The 19,453-nt window shown below is 43.0% G+C and overlaps 1 protein-coding gene across 1 annotated transcript; it reads left to right on the forward strand.

Moving 5' to 3' along the window:
• The first annotated feature begins 773 nt into the window (after nucleotides 1–773).
• ABRAXAS2 (abraxas 2, BRISC complex subunit) lies at nucleotides 774–18,473 on the forward strand. Its single transcript, XM_068689111.1, has 9 exons — nucleotides 774–888; nucleotides 1,430–1,520; nucleotides 4,407–4,443; nucleotides 6,958–7,024; nucleotides 9,425–9,615; nucleotides 10,164–10,283; nucleotides 10,910–10,994; nucleotides 12,969–13,083; nucleotides 16,201–18,473. The coding sequence occupies exons 1-9, from the start codon at nucleotides 817–819 to the stop codon at nucleotides 16,665–16,667; spliced, it is 1,245 nt and encodes a 414-aa protein (XP_068545212.1). The 5' UTR covers nucleotides 774–816; the 3' UTR covers nucleotides 16,668–18,473.
• The last annotated feature ends 980 nt before the right edge of the window (nucleotides 18,474–19,453 follow it).

A 19,453-nucleotide genomic window follows, 5' to 3' on the forward strand; every position in this document is an offset into this window, starting at 1 on the left:
AACAGCTACCAGAGGCACCTAACTACTGCCCAAAACAGCACCCTGGTTGTGTCAGGGATGGTGTGGCCAGGAGGGACAGGGAGGTGATGGTCCCCCTGTGCTCTGCGCTGGTGGGGCTGCACCTCAAGTGCTGGGTTCAGCTCTGGGCCCCTCAATACAAGAAGGACATGGGGAGTGTGTCCAGAGAAGGGCTACGAAGCTGGAGAAGGGCCTGGGACACAAGTCCTGTGGGGAGAGGCTGAGGGCACTGGGGGTGTTTGGGCTGGAGGAGGCTGAGGGGAGACCTCATTGCTCGCTGCTACTGCTTGAAAGGGAGGTGTGGGGAAATGGGGTCGGCCTCTTTTCATGGGTGACTAGTGATAGGAGCAGAGGGAATGGCCTGAGTTGTGCCAGGGGAGGTTTAGACTGGAAACGAGGAGCCATTTCTCCTCAGGACGAGGCGTTGGGACGGGTTGCCCAGGGAGGTGGTGGCGGCACCGTCCCTGGGGGTGCTCCAGAAGGGGTTGGACGTGGTGCTTGGGGACACGGCTCAGCGGGGACAGTGGTAGCCAGGAATGGTTGCACCAGATGACCTTGGGGTGCTTTTACAACCTTTGTAGCCCTTAGGCGGTTTGTGGCCATGGTTAGGGCTGGGTTTGTGGCGTTAGGAGCTCCCCCCCCTATGGGGTCGGGCTGCGCGCGCAGAACTACAACTCCCAGCAGCCCCTGGCGGGGGCCGCGGCCGGAAGCGGGGCGGGCGGGGAGCGCCTCGCGGTGCCTTGTGGGAGCGGCGGCGGCGGCGGAGGAGGAGGCGGAGGGGGAGGGGGGGTCTCCAAGATGGCGGCTTCCATCTCGGGCTACACGTTCAGCTCCGTCTGCTACTGCAGCGCCAACAGCAGCGCCGACCACGTAGGTGCCCGGCCCCGCCGCCCTCACCCCGAGGCCCCAGCCCCGCGGCCCGGCTGGCTGCGGCCCGCTTGTGGTGGGGAGGGGCCGGGCTTTGGGGTGGCGGAGCGCAGGGCCCGGCCCCGGCGCCTCAGGGAGGGTCCTGAGGGGGTCCCGAGCGCTGCCCGGGGGGTGCTGGGGGGCATCGGGGCCCTGCCTGGCCTCACGGTGCTGTGGGGGGGCAGGCAGGGCGCTCCCCTCCTCAGTCCCCGTTTCCCTCTATAATTTGTGTCTTTCTGAGGGAAGCTTCCAGCATAATCAGCGTTTTTGGAGCTAAAAGCATCCTGTTACTGCACAGCTGCAGTGCTGCGAGCAGAGAGTCAGCCCTGGCAGATCTCATCGCTGGGTATACCCGCAGCTCAGCCCTGTATTTCAAACCCTAACCTCACTTTTAATCTCCCACTTAATAATAAGAAATTTGCAGTAAATTAGTGTATGTAATATCGTTTGCGTTGTTTTCTATTTTTAGTGGTTTTTATTTTTTTTTCCCCCCTTGAAATTGCAGGAAGGGTTTCTGCTGGGAGAGGTAAGGCAAGAGGAGACCTTCAGCATCAGCGACTCGCAGATCAGCAACACCGAATTCCTACAAGTCATCGGTAAGTAGCAGAACTTGTAGAAATTCCCTGGGAAGCACTACTCAGCTTCTTATTGTGCAATTCAACAGCTCAGTAAGGATTTCTATTTCACTTGTGAGACCGCCATAAGATTTTCCAGTCTTTCCAAATCAGCACAAAACCGTTTGCTGCAGTATTTGTTCATGGGTGAGGTGTGAGGAAAGGTAGCGGCCGCTTGCTGGGCAGAGGGGCTTCTTACACATCTCTTCTCGTGACGAAGAGCTTGTTCCTTCCGAGTTAGGTGAGTTTTGTAATGGAGAAACGATTTATTGGATTCCCTATTTGCGTTCAGGGACGCACTTAAGGTAAATGCGCTGCTTGATGGACTGGTGCTGAAAGGGGGCAGATTGCTCGTGGGGAGTTGGGCTGGCTGACTGGCAGCACTGTAAGCTGTCAAGACGTTATCTGCCAAAGAATGTTTGGCAAACCATGCGCTGATAAGAAGCATGAGTGCTGCAGAGCTGATGGGTTGTGCAAAGAGAAGCGATGGGAGCAGAAGGCGCAGGCTCCTGATGTTAAACGTTGTTGGTTGATGCAGGTGTTTTGATGCACAGGAGAGCTAAAAGCCTGTGACACAGCTCCTCAGTGACTTACAGAGATTAGGAAGCTCCTGAATGCCTTTTTTGATACACACATATAATTTGGTGTTGAAATGCATCTAATTCTTTAAAAAGTCAAACGTACACATGCTTTGTGGAATGGATTGTAGATAACTTACCAGGCTAACACCCAACCATCTTGCATTTGACTCTCAAAATGTGATTTCTAATGAGCTAACGGGCTGTGAATCTAAGTCCTAAGTATTTTACATCTGAAGGCACCTGCTGCTTTTAAGTAGTGGTGGTTGTGTATGCAAGCATCTGGAAGGTTAAGTTAGATTCCTGTTCTGGTCACTCCTAAAGAAAAATGGGTGGTAAATCCATTGTGTGACCTGCACTGGTCTGTGAAATAAAGTACGGAAAATAAGGGGGTAGGGTTTTTATGTGTATGTAGTGGTTTCAAAGTATCAGATAAAGGGAAGCAGCTGAAATCCCTTCAGACAAAGCTGGATGTGACTGTTTGGTGGGATCTGACCTAGTTACAGATGACAATATGGTACCACAATGTCACTTCCAGCTGTCCGGTTTCACAAACCAAGTGTTTGTAACATTAAGAAATCACTCTCTCTTCAGATTTTGTTCTATTTTTTGTTACTTTTTCCTTTCCTTTTGTGACAAAGGAAATCACCCCCTCCCCAGAGATCTTCTGGATATTTTTTGTTATTTACCAAACTCTAACTGCGCTGTTTATTGGTCAGCCTTACAAGCAGAACCAAGAGCTCAGAAGTTGAAATGAGACAGATGGGTTTGTGGCACAGTTGTCACGGATGAGTTTTAGCATTTTGACGTGTCTGTTGCCTCAGAGCTCAGTGGCATTGTTTATGTGGGTGTACGTAGTAAATGTACTGCGTGTATTTATGTAAAAGAAGTCAATGTGTGAAGCTCAGATTTGGATTGCTGGTTCCTCCTGCGTTCTGAGCAGTGGCCTTGTTGCTTCCTGTTTTTTAAAAGTCAAAGCAATAACCAAGAACCAAGCGTATATTCTCAGTAGCTGTGGCCAGTGTGTTTGTTGGAAGGAATTGGTCTAGGCTGGAATAATTAAGTTCACTGCCCTTGTTTAGCAAATCATCTCCACGGATTCCTGTGGGCAAGGATGAAAATGTGGGGCTGCTGCTGACTTGCTTTAGTTTGAATTGTTTAGAAATCTGACAGCAGCACCACAAACTCTTCTTGCCAGTGGGAATGTCAGTGGCCCTGTTGTGCTGGTGGCTAAATCTGCTGCGACGAGGCTGTGCCTGGGCTGCTGCTCCTGGGAATGCTGAGTGCTGAGGCTGCATCAGAGCAGGCTGTGGCTGTCAGAAGAGCAGGTGGGGAGTCACTTTGCAGGATGGAAGGGTCTAAACAGAGCTGGTGCTGAACGCTCCGCGGCTTTGTGATAGAGCAGCTGGAAGTGTTGCCACCTCAGGGCTGTTCAGCCCTGCAAATGTGGTTTCAGACAAGTTGGGCAATAAAGTACAGCACTGGGAACAGCAAACTGGGTTTGGCAACAGGTCTGAGTGGAGGAGAACTTTAGAGAAGTACTGAATGGCACAAAAAGTCACGCTTGGTGTTAGGGGAGTGGTATGGATTGGATTTTTGCTCTTTTCCCTCTTCTCTGTGACTGCTGACATGTTGCAACCATTGATGCTTAAATAAGCATGTTAGCGTTTATTACTACCTCACTCATGAAAAAAAAATTGCAGTGACTTTAAAAAAGGTTATAATTCTGTAATATAAAGCAAAAATGCAGCTAATCATTTCGGAGTGGTGTTTCACCCCTTTTCTTGTAACGGATCCTAGTTGTCTCACCAGGTGAAATACTCCAATATATAAAATTCCAGTGATTTCTTCCCTCATCCTTTTTTTTTATGCACTGTTTGTTACAGCAGCAATGAATTTGAATGCAAGTAAAATGTGGAAAGGTGTTTCAGAAAGAAAAGAAAAAACATAAATGTCTTTATGAAGAGGTTATAACCGTAAAATAATTTAAAACTTATATATCTGAGGCTAGGGAGTATCTGTGTGTATCAGAGCAAGTGGAAGTCTTCCCTTCTGTGGAAGTTTTTCCCTCAGTGAGGAGGAGAAACTGATAAGCTGAGGAGGAGAAGCTGCTGTCCTGGGCGAGGTGCTGTGCCATCAGGTGGTGTTGAGCCACGAAGGGCAGCGCGGGGCTGACAGAAATGCTCGTTTGATCAATAGCCGTGATGTGGAAAAGTTGTGTAAGATATGCCTAATGTCTCTTTATCCCGAGCAGCTGGACATACGTCTCTTCTTTTTTTTGTTGTTGCAGAAATCCATAACCATGAGCCTTGTTCAAAACTCTTTAGGTAAGCTTTTTCTGTTGTCTTCCTGTGTTGGCTGGGGAATATCACAATAGGTGACACATTCCAGCATCTCAGGTGTACCTAGCACTGTCTGCACTGTTTGTTTTTCTGGTGACACTACAGAAACCTGTAAATTGCAGCAGCCAAGGTGATGAGAGTGAGTTTACAGCACTGGTATCTCTTGCCTTGCTGTACAATCATTGTTTAGAAAGGATGCTGAGGTAGCAATTAGAGGCTTCTTTCATTACCTCTCCTAATTTCCCCCCCCCCGTGCAGTGGAGGTGGATATTAGGCCAAATCATATCACTGATAATTAAGGTGAATGTCAAAACCAGTCCAAATTACTGTAGGCTTAGGCCAGCTCTGCTGAAGCCTGGTGGGTCGCAGTACGCCTTGTGTGCCTTTACCCTATTAACTCGCTGGGTTAACGAATTGTTTTGTCCTTAGTTGTACTGACCTGCACCAGGTAATTCTGAAGCTTTCGGCTTGCCAGTTCTTTTTGCCCTCTGTTCTTCTGTAGTCCAGAATTAAAATTAAATATAGGCCAAATATGTTCCGTTTAGCAGCTTCAGTCTATTGCACAGAGCTTTTCTCTGTAGTCGTCATTCGTTATACAGTGATAGCTTCTAAATTGCTCTCTAGAAATCCTTTTTAGAAGGAATTCCCAATTAATCTCCTCTTGTCTTTATTTAGAGCTTTCCAGCCAATTAAGAAGACGCAGTACCTCCGATACTGTGATTGACATTAGCTGCATTAGAGAGAAAAGCTGCAGTCTGTCACTTGCTATCTGATAATTACAGAGGGTACTCTTATCCCAGTGATTTATATGCTGGAGACTCCACACAGCAAGATAATATCCCAGTGTCTGGGAGGCTTTGTGACTCCTGGGGATGTTCGTGCAGCCCATAGCAAAACCGCTCACGTTCACTGGCTCTCCCCGGGCAAGAAATTGGTTTTTAGCAACCGAGCTGATGGAGGAAGGGGAAGAAGTTTATTTCTTTGTGTGCTTTCTGCACAAGAGCATGAATTTATTTATGCAGAGCGTGGGGGAACCTCGCAGAGTTGCTGTGACCTTTACCAGTACCACGCTGCCAACTTCTCTGTTCCTCCAGCTGTAGCAGGTGCTGCTTTGGGGGCACTCTGCCTTATCCTTCTGACCTAAATGCAGCCAGCCTATGGGGCCTGTGGCTCCTCTGCCCTGTGTTCCTGTAAGCAGGCATTGCTGGTGTTGAACACAACAGACTTGGCTCCAGTGCTTTTTACCAAAGAGCAGGAACTGAGTGAGAGGTGAGGGTTTTAAAGGGATTGATTTCTAGCTGTGCAGTTCTCAGATGAAGGCGTTCTGTGAACTACTGGTTGCTCGTCCCATGAGAAAATTACTTACAAGTCATAAAGAAAGAATTGGATATCTGCTACTTAACAAAATGCAAACACTGCGAGCATGAATGGAAAAGATTATGCAAATGTTAGGTATAGCTCAGATTTCTAAATACTTGTCATCTTAAAACTCAAATTAATTTGCATCTTAAAGCCAAATTCTATTTCCACCCTCATTTACCAGCCAAGTACTGTGTCAGGATGTTTTTTTCCCCCCTCACACAAGAGCTGAGATCATAGACCTCTAAAACAGAGCGTTCTGCACTGCTGTAGCTGTTAGTGATACCAGCTCTTGAAAGAGAGCAAGGACTTGGCAGGTAAGGCAAGGAGGAATCTATTTTCAGATGCTTTTCCTTCCGTTATGAAGTGTGATCCGTTTGGATTTACAAACCTATCAGTGTAGATAGCTTTATGAATCCTTAAATCGATTGTATCCTTTAAATATCAACTCGTTAGGGTCTGGGCCTCCGTCCTGTAAGTAGAGCCATATGGAAAGAGCACGATGCTTCTTCGTGTTCTTGCTGACCCTGCTATCATTGGTTTGGCTTCAGGGGTCTCCTCGTGAGTCTAATTGCAGGACTGGAGCTCAAGAAATTAATTTGTAGCTGCATGTGAAGTGGCCCTGTGTTCCTTTCCTCCTTGGCGGGTCGACCTCCTATTAGCAAAGCAGGGTTTTGCCGAATGCTGGTCAAAATCAAATCACCCAGTCCATTTATGTGTGTACCCCTTGCTGCTGAGGTGCTAGTCCTCAAACTGATGTGTGCAATGGAAGCATTTTAAAACTAATAACTGCAGGCACGTCCCATTTCATTGCTAGTTGCTTAAAAGTGGTTCGAGTATTCACACCAGCTAGTCTTAGGCATCTAACTTAGGTGCTCTGCTCCCTCCTCTGGGAGAGCTGCCTCTGTCTGTTAGCTCTGTAGCCACCCTCGGCTCCTGACTGCTCCAAACAGCACCCAGGTTGGATGTCCAAGCGGGTGGTGTGAATGCTGACCCATATCCATAAAGGTAAAACTGCAGAGGTTGATTTCTGACGTACAGAATGCCAGCTGTTTGAGAAATGCTCGGAGTATAAATTATGTATAATGTGCGTGTGTAAACTGTGTGCCTACATTTCTCTTTTCCTTTTTTTGGTTCAAGCTTTTATGACTATGCAGGCAAGGTTAATGAGGAGAGTTTGGACAGGATTCTTAAAGATCGAAGAAAAGTAAGTTTTCTACCTTTTCCTCCTGTTCTAGTCATAAGAGCCTAAAATTAGAGTGATTTTGAAAAAAAAAAACAGCTAACTAGAAGAAATACTTCCTTTTACAAATCTGGTCTGATGTTCTAATCCAAGGCTTATCCTCTACACAAGTTTGTGGATTTGTGGTACTTAGGTTAAACTGGGGGCAATGTCTAAATTCCCTGAAGAACTACAGAGCATTTAAGTTCAGATACCCAGAAATGAAGGGTCAGTGTTAGTCCTCTGTCTAATTTCTGAGCTAAACGTGTAGCATGAAGATTGTGTATGCTGCTGCTGAAACCAACAAAAAATGGAGCTGATCTGAAAATCTGTTTCGCAAAGTTCATTTCCAAAGGCTAAAAAACGCTGTCCTGATAAAGCCTTGGGATGACAATTACTGCGCTGCCAGCTTTAGACTGGAAATGCTGTGAGAAAGCAGGTAGACGTTAGATATTGTCGGAGCTTTATGTTGTGTGTGCGTTGTGAGCACAACTACTGTGAAGTGGATTCAATTTCACCAGTTCTCTCTCAAGAGAATCAGAGCTTTCTCAGTGGCTCATCCAGTTTCATACTTGCAGTGCCCTGGCATTAAAATTATCAAATGATCACATCAAAAGTTGTCACAAACTTCACACTTCGAAGAGCAGAGCTGAAGGTGTGGTTCCTTACGGTGGATGAATCCACCAGTCACCTTCTTGCTCGAGCTAGCAGAAAGCCACCTGCTAGTTCATGAATTTTGCTTAGTACAAGGTAGGGATGGTAAATACGATTCTTTTTTTTTTTTTCTTTTTCCTTTTACAAGGCAGCAGCAAAGCAATGTCATGCCAGCTGCTTGTAGAAATGCACTGATGTGTAAGGCGTTGGGGATTTCTGTCCTCCACAGGTGACTCAGGTGTCACTTCCACAACCGTGGTCTGAGTAAGAGTGAATTCGGCATCGCTGAATTTGCAGTCTTTATTTTCTGGTTACCTTACCAGCCTGAATCATGGACTTTTGCTTACAGACAAGGATATTGCTGAGGAGGGAAACAAATCCTAAATTTGTGCAATGCTAATCATTGCAATGGTTTTTCTTCTCTCTCTCTTCTACCAAATGCTCTCAGAATTAACCCTTCTGTGTGTACTTTTGTATTTATGCTTAGTACCTATGTTCTTTGTGCGCATGGATCTATACGTACAGATGTAATATATCTTTATGCTGATGATGGAGTAAGATTCCAGTCTCAGATCCTGAATTCTGTAACCCTGTAACTACTACCAAACACTGCAGAGCATGTTCAATTCTCCTTCCGGAGACGAGGCAAAAATAGCAATTTAAAGATGTCTGTCTCACACTGGTTTCCAGCTGAATTTTTTGTTAGGATCTACCTTGCAGGAAGAAAAAGAAAAAACCTTGCAAATGTTCTGGGATCAAAGCATGATAGATTTAATGCCATTAATTGTCATCATGCCAAAAAACAGCAGGAACTAGTGCTGTCCAGGAACTGTGATGGTTTTCTGTTCCATTTTGTTAGTGAAATAAGCACATTTTATTACATCCAGACTAGGAAATTGTACAGATTTTACTGTAAGAAGTTAAAACCAATGCTTTTTACTATTTTTTTGTTGTTTAATATGGGTGTCATATTGTTTAATGTGTAGAATCTGCTCTTTTCCAACAAACATACACAATCTTAATGCATCATTACATGAAAGTGCCTCTTTTTGGGAGTCTTCCTAAAACAGCTTGTTAGTGATGAGTCCTTTGTCATTATTGTCTTAATTTGAATGTTTAGTTTACATTAAATAAAGGAATTTAATACATCTTGTGTTCAAAATAATAATTGAATTAGAATGTCTTTTCTGGTGTGCATATGCATCTCTGACAATTAAATGCTCAGTTTTATCGCTGCACACAGCAGATCAGTCCCATACATCTCGTGAGCAGACAAATATTTGCAAATATGTTTGCAAAGCACTGGAAATGTGTCTTACAAATCAGTACCAGAGCGCAGGCAGTTGAAATACTTAGGGCAAAAAATCTGCTGTGTTTGAAAACCGCTCAGATCTGATAATTTGAAGATACTCCAAGGTTTATTGCTAAAACTAAACAACTGAAGGAGAACCTGTAATGAAAGTAGGATCCTAAATACCACCGAGGACACAAGTGTTTGTAGCACAGTGAGGCTGAGCAATTAGTAGCTGTGTGTAGCAGGATGTGTCACTTTGGGACTGTTTAATGGGTTTAAACCCCTAGTAAGTCAGACAGATGTTGTTGTAACAAAGCTATTTCAAGAATTGCCTAATGAATATGATGATACAGTTCTGTCAGCCTTATTATCAGAAGGTAAATCTGTATCTCTCAATTAATATATATTTTTTTTTTTCTGATGTACTTCGATTATAGAACGTTATCGGATGGTACAGATTTAGGAGAAACACTCAGCAGCAGATGTCCTATAGAGAGCACATCATTCATAAACAGCTGACCCACATTCTTGGAGTGCCTGATCTTGTCTTCCTTCTCTTCAGCTTCATTTCCACTGCAAATAACTCCACACATGCTTTAGAATACGTGCTTTTTAGACCAAACCGAAGGTAAGCAATCTCTGTATGTGAACCAATCCTTGTCTATTTTCTGCTTCTTATTGCTATTCTCTATAAACTATTTTGAAGTTGGCACTAGTAAACAAGTTTTTCTGTTTATTAAGTCTACAGTTGTTAGTGATGACAGCTTTTTTTTTTTCCCCTGTGCAAGCAATTTATAAATTTATCTTGGGGAGAGTGAATGTTCTTTTTGATCTTTAAATATTCAGACAAATATATTTTAAGAAAAATCGGGTGACGGTACTGTGTTCCTTGTAAGAGAGGTGAATGTTGCCTCACCATTCTTGCATCTCTGGTAGTTTGCAGGCACAATTAAAAATGGCTGTAGGATGTACAAAGACAGATTCATCTCTGGGGAATTTTCTGTCGTGTGTTTATTTTGAACACAACTTCTAATATTTCTCAGCTTTTGTAACATGCTTAATCCAGAAGCTTGGAAATTAGAAGAGTTGTGGTCATCAGAGATGGGATAGTGTCAAGACTATTGTAAATGGTATCTTGTAAAGTAATTAAGAACTCTTTTTATATTTTCTCTACAGGTATAATCAAAGGGTGTCACTTACTATTCCTAATCTAGGCAACACTAGTCAACAGGAATACAAAGTTTCTTCAGTGCCAAATACTTCTCAGAATTATGCCAAAGTTATTAAGGAACACGGGTAAGGTTTTATCAAATTCTATCTTCTCTCCCTTCTGAAGACTAGTAATAGTATGCATTGCAAGCAGGAAAAAAAACTAGTTCAGCAGGAGAATGAACAGTTGGTTCCTGCTGCACTTTTTCTGCTTAGAATCAAATCTTTGACAAGAACAAATGGAACTCAGTGCACAACTCAGAGAAGCAGAGTCTGTATGGGCAGTCGGTGCTGCAGGCCTTCTGGCTGAAGGATTGTAACTTGATTTTTTTTCATTGAATTCTCTGTGCAAGCTTGCTTTAAAACCAGAACACTGATTTGGAGTATCTGTGTTGTGTTGTTTTTTTGATGGTGATCGTTTTAATTAAATGCTGTAAATGCAAAGTAGCTCTTGTGACTTGACAATGAAATTCTACTAGCTGAAAGAGTTCTGCATAAGTTTAATCTCATTCAAACAGGACTTTGTAGTTCCAGAAGGATCCTTGGTGTCAAATATTCTGCTATTTTGGTTCTTGAGAGTATAGTACACTTTCAGCAACATAAAACGTGTTTTAGAAATACAGCAATTAACTGCTTAACAGCAACTCAGGAACAGTATGAGGTAGAAACTTGTGTTGCCTTCTCTAACTAATGGTTTCTGCTTTTTTTGGTAGTACTGATTTTTTTGACAAAGACGGAGTGATGAAGGACATCAGGGCTATATATCAGGTTTATAATGCACTTCAGGAAAAAGTACAGGTAACTGCCTTTACCTAATATTGCTCGGTGTGTGTGGCTTCGTTTGTTTGTCTTTTGATTAAAGCAGGAGTGCAGGAGATGGAATTTTTTAATGCTCATAAGCCATTTCTCATGAACTGTGCAAGAATGTTTAATAGTGGAACGTGACAGTTTCTATTCAATACATGCATTCGCAGGGGCTGCAGTAAAAGTGCTTGATAGGGATATCATTGATTCTTTCCCTTTTGCAAGTCACTGATTTAATGCTCAGTGATTTCTGGGAGATGTTAGCAGTTTTTAAGAGCATGCCTTGAAGAAAAGCTTTCTTGAAGGCTGTGGGGATTTGCACAGGCTTAAAGGCCTGCGTGAGCTTCAGAACAATTCCTGTCTCTTGGTGTGCCGCATGCAGCTCCGAGAGCTCCATCTGGTAGTGAAAGCCTGGGAGTGAATCCTGCTCCAAACGCGGCAACGCATCCGAGGGGGCCTCGCGTGTCAGATCTGCTAAATGTGAGCTTGTCAGCTCGCAGCTTGTCTGTGCAAAGAGCAGCATCACTGTGCTGCCTCGGGAGCGCACACGTCTGCTGCTGGGGCTGTACTCACAGCTTATTGCCAGGCTTTCCCTTTACGGCTGCCCTGCGGTGATTTCTCTGCCTGTGCTTAGCCTTGCTGCTTGGCGCGTAGGGCAAAAAACAAAGCAGTGATCTCAGCCCCTCACCCTGCTGGAAGTTGCCCCCTTAACCTGCCTGCCGAGGTGGGTAACTGGCATCCAGAAGGCAGACTGCCTTCGTGCTGGCTCCACGGGGCACGAACATGCCTTATTTTCAGATGTCTATCGCATTAGCTAATGGCATTACTCTTTAATGCGTTTTTGCCAAAAGCACACGCATCCTTTTGTGTTCTTGCTAGTGTTTGAATCGGCATCTGGGAAGATGGAAAGAGTGACATCATCGGGGAGTTGTCTTTCTACCTGTTAAAAGTATGACTTTGTTGTATTTTACCAGGTAGATGTTCCTCCTGTATGATGTTACAGAGCTGAAAAATTATTTAGGAGTTTCTCACTTGGGGAACTTTTATCTTTAAAGTGAATATTACTGAATGTTACAGGGCTGGAAGCTACAAGTTCTTTGGTAAAGGAGCTGAGAAGCCTCTATGTGCATTATTCACCAATTAGTTCTGTGCGTGGTGGCTTTTACAAACTATGAACTTTAAAAATTAGATACAGAACTGAAAGCACAGCTAATGTTTCTCAATTCCATCTGTAGATGAGATCATTAATAGTAACCTTTTGGGGAAGAAGCAGTAAATTGCTAATGACTTCCTGTTTGAGATTCATCGGCGCTTTTGGAGCTGTGTTCTCCAAAGCTGATCATGTTTAATGATAGTGACCAGTGCTTATTTGCTGAGGATGTAAACAGTATCTAGTATAGCATGCTGAGATCAGATAAGAAATCCACACTGTCCAGAACTGTTCTTGAATGTAAGTATTTCCAATATTTCATTCTTCATTCCTTAACCAGTGTAGGGAAATCTTGTTGAAAATTCAGCCAGGAGATAACTTGGGGCAGTTTTCTTTTGAATCAACTGTTTCAGACTCTGATTCAGATTTGGCCCAGCATAAAAAGCACGCACCTTCATGCTGGGCTTTAAAATCATGCCACTTAACAGTAACTGTAAACTCTTTCTGAGTTCAAACTGAAAATAAAATTAAATAAACAAATAATTGTAACTATCTTTGGATCTTATTATGCAATGCCTTACGGTAACGATGAATTCTTTGGAGATGCTTTTCCTATCACCCAGCAGCTGTAAATTGACAACAGCCAGTGAAGAAAACGCTCCAGGTTGAATTTTATGCTCTGAAGTAGTTGATTGCTGCTCTTAGTTTTGTGCTTTTAATGGCTTCTTGTCCATCAATAGCTTATTAATGTTGTTGTGGAAGTGTTTGTGCATCTGTGTTTTTGGAAAATCATAGTAATTCTTATGTTTTTCTCCTAGGCAGTTTGCATAGATGTAGAAAAAAGTGAACGCGTTGTTGAATCTTTTCAAGCTGATGTAAACAAGTTAAAAAGGCAAATCACACAAAGAAAAAATGAAAAAGAACAAAAACTAAGTAAGTTACTTTCTTTTAATTCTGTTGTTTTGGAACAAGATACTCTAAAGACAAAAACACTTCGTGGAATTGTTCTGAGTTACACTCCTGATAGCTCATAGCAAAACAAAACAAAAGCCACTGGAAAGGTTACATGAGGGACTGATGTTGAATGGTACCTGAACTTTGAAAGTATGTACCCTGCAAATGGTTTTGTAGGAGTCATCCAGGATTAGCAAGCTGGGAAAAAGGGGAGAGACGGAACTGTAGAGGAAGAACAGGAAAGTTAATTCTGAAAGTAACATAGGAAAAGATTCCTTGTAGGAAAAGAAAAGCCAGGAATGGAAAAAAAAAAAACAAACCTGAACTCTGGAGAGATTCCTTTTGAAGTATTTCATAAAAACAGAGCACTGTGTTTCCAGACCAGTCAATGTTTTTGTGAATTTATCTTTCAAATACATTCTTTGATTTATTCAAGGTAACACAGGCGTGGTGCTCGTCTTTCCAGTGAGACTCCACAGAAATTATTCTCCTGCTGTATTTTGAACACCTGCATAGCAAATTTTGTACTGAGTTGGGATTTAAATTTGCATGGTGCAAATAAATCCCATTAAAATCCCTATTTTTATTAGAGTTGGCTCTGTATTACTAGTACCAGTTTTCATAGGATGCATAGGTAAGGAAAACCAGTAGTAGGTGCATGTTCTGCATCTTTTTTGCTGCTCATAATTTTCTGACTCAGGCCTATTGAGTGAGTGTAGTGGGCTGGTGGCCATGCTGTCCCTCCTCCCTAAAAACTGAGTATGGCTTCAGGACACTTTTTGGTCAGCAGTACACAGGTTTTGGGAACAGCCTTGACATTCCCAAGGAGATGTTGCCGATCTAAGTTAATTTGTGAGTGTGAGGGAGGACCGAAAGTAGAGGGTAGAGAATAGGCAAATGGGAAATAATATTTAAAAGTAAATTCATAAGTAAATTATATGTGTTAGCAAACCCTGCCTCTGTCTTCCCATGTTTTGAAATGATAAGAAAATGAAATGTTGTATTTTTAGCTGCAACATGTGTTTTATTGGTTTTGTATCTCGTTGTGTAAAGCTGTGGCTGAGGCTGACAGATCACTGGTTAATAACCCAAACCATGCAGCAGGCCACTCTGTTGCTCTGATTGGATGTTTTTTTCCTCCAGGCAGCGAGGTACAGTTACCAAATCAGTATTTTACATCAAAATTTAATCTGTCACACTCCTTCCCTGAGTTCTTCCTTCCCTGAACCTCAAAGGTAGAGAGCTGAGCACCAGGTAGACCATGGGAAAGGTGTGAGCAGCAGGAGTCCTGAGTCACTCTTGCTTCCTGCCTGGCTGGAGATGAAGCAACCAGAGAACTGCTACTACGTGAGCTAGCAAGAAGCAGAGACGGGTATTTAGTGCGGCTGGAGCTGATCCCAGCCCATATGGCAGAAGACGGGGGTGGAGGAGGAAGAGCAGTCGGTGCTAGCCCCTGGGTACTGCGAGTGAGATGGGAAGGCTGGACTGGAAACGTGTGCCAGAGCAGAATATCATGTGAGAGGGCTGAGACAAGAAAACACGCAGCTTGGTTCTCTAATATTTTTAGATGCAAGTTGCTAAATAGCGAAGCCAGCCTTCTGTTCTCTCCCGTTCTCAATATTGGGTGAATTTCCTTGTTTTTAGTGAGTGAGCTGTTCCAATTAATCAGCCTCAGAGCTGGAGGAAGGGGGAATACTTGATTCAAATTCCTGTGGTAGTGTTGTGTGAAAGCTTGTTGTTATTTTCTTGGTGAATGGGTTTTGTCTCTAACACTGGAGCATTAAACTCGGCTGAGACTTTATTTGACAGACCCCCAGAATTGGTTTGTCAGCGTTCCGGGGTGTAGTTTGTTGTACACTTGAGGGGAATATGCCCTTCTAGTTAGTCAGGAGAGCTCTCGTTGGCCTGATTCAGGGAACTATTCAGCTTTGATTTTTGCTTTTTCTAGAAGTGCGGTGGGTGGTGCGTAGAACAGACAGCATTTTGTCTGCCACCTGGCTGCGAGGCTGCCTGAAATGTTCTGGTGTCCATTCTACAGATACTTGGAGGCTAACAACCAGTTAAAAACAATCAAAAACTGAAATTTATCCTAGTGCCTAGCAAATCGTACTGCAAGGAAGGTTTTCCTTGCGTCTAATGTACAATGCTCTAACTTAAGCTCCTTTCTAATTATCTCTCCATGGTTCCCTCTTCTGTATATTTGAAGGGTTAAGCAGTTTCCTCAGTCCCTTCTAATTACCCAATTTATTTCAGTCTTTTCAGTTTGGTATCCAGACCACTAAGAACTCCCTTTTTTTGGTGGAGTTTCTCTACTTGTTCCATGTTTCTCAACATTCAGTGCCTAAAATTAGCTACAGGCTACCAGTTGTAGTCTTCACCATTATAGTACGTCCTAAAATGGTATTTACCTGGTTCTCAACAGCTGAGCACACGCAGTGCACGTTGATGTTTGTAGTTTACATAAATTAATGGTACACCTCAGTTTCTTTTCTGCAGGTCGCAACTGCTCCTCCTAGTGCAGTCCGTGCAGCCCATCATTCCTCTGCACATCTTCCTAAAATTACTTTGCAAACCATCTCGTGTTAGGATCATTTTGGAATTCCTGTCCCAATGCTGTTACACTTGCAGCCATAATTGAATAAGCGTGTGCTGCTTAAATCCCATCGCTTAGGTTGTAATGCAGGTACTGCTCCAGCGCAGAGCTGTGGGGCTTCATCCTTCTGCACCTTCCCAGTGTGGCTGCTGACCACCGTAATTGTTATTTGAACAGTTTTTAGCTTTTTCTAATCCCCATAGTGCTTATTTTCCTCGCTGTTTGCTATGAAACGTTGAGGCACTGTGAAATCCTTACAGGCAAGACTCATCCGTGGCTTTTGGCAGTGCTTTGTTAAAGAAACACAGAAAAAAAGGGAAAGAGACCCTGCCTTAGTGGACAGGGCTATTGGTAGCAGCTGTCTGACTGCCATTACTTGAATAAATCAGAGGTTGTGGTGGGTTTGCCTGTTGGTGTGGACACGGAGTTTAGTTTAACCACAGCTTACTTGGCAACATAATTTGTGGAAGCATTAAATACACCGACTGTCCTTCCTTTTCTAGGACTGCAGCAAGCAATTTTAAGCAGGCAAATGCCAGCAGATAACCTGGAACCCATGTTTGTTCCACGCATGTCCTACACTGGGTTCGCCGTGGAAGGCTGCACGCTTGAAGATTCAGACGTCTCCGATCCTCCCCCGCCCTACTCTGACTTCCATGCGAGCAGCCAGGAAAGTACTGTGGGACACGGCCTCCTGGAAAGCAACGCCTTCATGCCCCGGCCCCAAGCCGTGGGCTCTTCCAGTTACGTTTCGACAAACACAGGATTGAAATATTCTGGTAATGGAGCATCCATGCCGTCGTCCCAAAGAGCGGTCGCTGACAATGTTGACGAGTCAGAAGACAGTGATTACGAAAACTTGCTCGAACCCACGGAGTCGTCTGACAGCGAGTACTCACAAACGAGGGATTCCCGGCCTTCAGCACATCCCGATGGTGACTCCAGGAACACTCAAACTTCTCAGATTTGATAGGGGAAAAAAATAAAACACAAAATCGACGTGACACTGTTGTTTGTTTTTTTTTTTTTTTTTTTTTTTTTTTCCCATAATTGTTACAGAGATTTTGGGGATTTAACCTGGAGGAAACGAACTACACAGGATTACTGTGCGCACGGTGTAGAAGACTTGCACTAGAGGGTTTATTCACCTTGTGATACATTTTGCAAGTTTTATAACGAAATCATTAGGATAATCAAGTTGTACTAATACTGATGAGGTTCACGGATGTACTGGTAAATTTAGGCAAAATGAAATTTCTAGAAATCTTGTAGCTTTCCTTGCCGTATTTTCTTTAAGACAATAAATTGGGTTGTAGTAACTAAGCACAGTTAGTCTACAGATAATGCTCTCAGATCAAAACTTACCTCTTGCACTATCATGCCTTGAATTTTAATTTTTGAAAGGGAAAAATGTATCAGCCGCCTTCAAAACAGCTTTCTCTGGTAAGCCAAATTGGCCTTTGTGAGCAAAGAAGCGTTGCTAATTCTGAGGAGCCTGATTGAACGAGATGCGGTTACCTTCTGTCGGCGTGCTCTTTTAACAGAGAAGGGGTTTGTTTCAACTTTTTTTACTAGCAGAATGTGTGTCTCACTTAAAAAGATGGTTGCCTTTTTTTCTGTAAAGGGTGTTGGGGGGGGGGGGGGTGGGATGAGCGGTAAAATCATCCAAATGAATGTCAGAAATATTATTCTGGTTTTGCTGGGTTTACAGTGACTTTATGCCACACTAGCCTCATTTAGTGTCTCGTTTGTTATTTTAGTATGAATGCGAAGTGCACATACAGGAGTAAATGACTGACGGAAGTAGTAAATTCCACCGTGATTGGACTTTAGAGTCTGCAAATTGCGAACATCAGAAACTGCTTCTTGCGTTTTATTTGCATCTGAGTATTGGATTTACACTTCTGTACGAGTTATTTTATGTAATAAATAGGGGACGGGGTAGGAGAAGATTGTTCGGAGGGTCCCCTGGGTTTATTACCTCTCTTCTCTGGATGGAATGTGTAAATGATTATTTTAATTTGAATTACAGCTCTCATCCGAAAATTGCCATTTGGGATACATGAAGTGTGGTATATTTAGAGAATTTCATGTTTGGATGCACTTATTTTTATTTAATTCCTGCTTGTATACTAACATTGCCCAAAATATGTGAAATCGTGCCACTAAAAGGTTTGCATTATTGGACTTTTATCCCTGATCTGTACATCAGAAAATACCCAGTTTAAGATGAGGATATCTTAAGCATTTATCACTTTGAGGTGTGAATAACCACTTCGTTGGTTTCTACCCAGAAGAACATAAAAGCTTAAATGTCTCAGATTTGGAAAGGACTCGGATTTCAGTCTGTGTTGTATCCGTAGGCGAAGGTCTGTTCGTTAGCCTCTCTTTACCTGTACTAAATTAAGCAAAATGGCTTTGGAAGAAGGAGGTGTTAAAACTGCCTCTCTCCTATCGAGTGTTTCCACCTTTAAACATCTCGTGGTCTATTTTAACTATTTTACATTACTCTCGTTAGCCTTAAACTGTTGCATTTTGTCTTGGAGTGTTGCAATCCATTTAACAGAGGACTTGTTCTGGTTTTATCGCTGGCTCTCTGCAAGCACCTGGGTGTAGTCCAGGTGCTCTAGACGTGTGTGTGTCAAAATCAGAGCTGACAAGATGGCAACTACAGTTTTATTTTTATTCTGCACAGAAACCTGCAAAATGTACATCTCTGACAAAGCAGTTAAATGTGACAATAAAATCTTATTTAATCCTGTAATTTATATTTTAATATTTGTCAGGCTCTATGTCAATGGAATCATTCACCAGAATACAGAAAAGCAGCTTAAAATGGATGGCTTGTTCAATCTCATTCGTCTGTTTGCAGAGGGGGATTTGGCTGAAGGGAGAGGAGGTCACACTGTCGCATTCGTGTCACTACGTCAGTACCAAAATTGAGTTTTGGAATCTCTCAATAACAAAAAATGTGTTCTGCATGTTCTTACATATAACACGTAGGTGTTTGGAGGTGAAATGAGTGGGAAATCCTGCTGGGTCTCTGCCTAGTGCGTATCTGCAGGCATTTAGTTTACTGTAGCTGCTTCTAAGAAAAAGGGGACATTTATTTTATTTTATTTTTTAATTCTACTAATGTTCTGGTATAAATACACGTGAACTGACTTTGCAGTTTTTATTACAATTTTGTTTAAAAATAATGGTGTTGGGCTGTGATCCAGAAGGCCATAGGGAGTAGCTTTAATCACCAAGAACTACAGAAGGCTGTGCAGCGATGTCCATTCGCTAACAGCATCCAAGCAAAGCTACTGAAAGCTGCTGTCCCTGCTTCTTAGTTCAAAGTCCTGTAGCTTATTTTACATAAAGAAATGTCTTCTGTTTTGTTGTTGTGAGAAACCTAGAAACACCATTTCTTTTATTTCCAAATTGATCTCTTAATTTCTTTCCTGATTGTGTGTAGCTTGAACAGGAACATACAGTACGGAAACCCTCAGTAAGTTAGGACGATCGCACATGCTTTTAGTGGAAAGCATCTCAAAATATTTCTGAAATTAGCTGGGATTGAAGTATGGAAGCCTCCACCTCCTGTATTTGATGACAAAGTCGTACACGTTGGCAGAAAGAAGTGTGAGCATCCTTAATGTTGGCATATTTGTGACTCTGCAGGTTTTGAGCTGTTCCTGTCTAGTATCTGAGTGCATTGCAGAAGTGCTCGTTCACCGGGGATGTTTTACTGCAGTTGATGTGTCCCAAGTT

The sequence above is a fragment of the Anas acuta genome, chromosome 7 (assembly GCF_963932015.1).
Source record: "Anas acuta chromosome 7, bAnaAcu1.1, whole genome shotgun sequence".
In the NCBI taxonomy this organism is placed as follows: Eukaryota; Metazoa; Chordata; class Aves; order Anseriformes; family Anatidae; genus Anas; species Anas acuta.

What these genes read in the sequence shown, in the direction of transcription:
- ABRAXAS2 (XM_068689111.1), top strand. Translation starts at nt 817, where the DNA reads ATGGCGGCTTCCATCTCGGGCTACACGTTCAGCTCCGTCTGCTACTGC. An exon ending in CCAACAGCAGCGCCGACCAC is followed by an intron (nt 889 to 1,429) that starts GTAGGTGCCCGG and finishes TTGAAATTGCAG; the next exon opens with GAAGGGTTTCTGCTGGGAGA. An exon ending in CGAATTCCTACAAGTCATCG is followed by an intron (nt 1,521 to 4,406) that starts GTAAGTAGCAGA and finishes TTGTTGTTGCAG; the next exon opens with AAATCCATAACCATGAGCCT.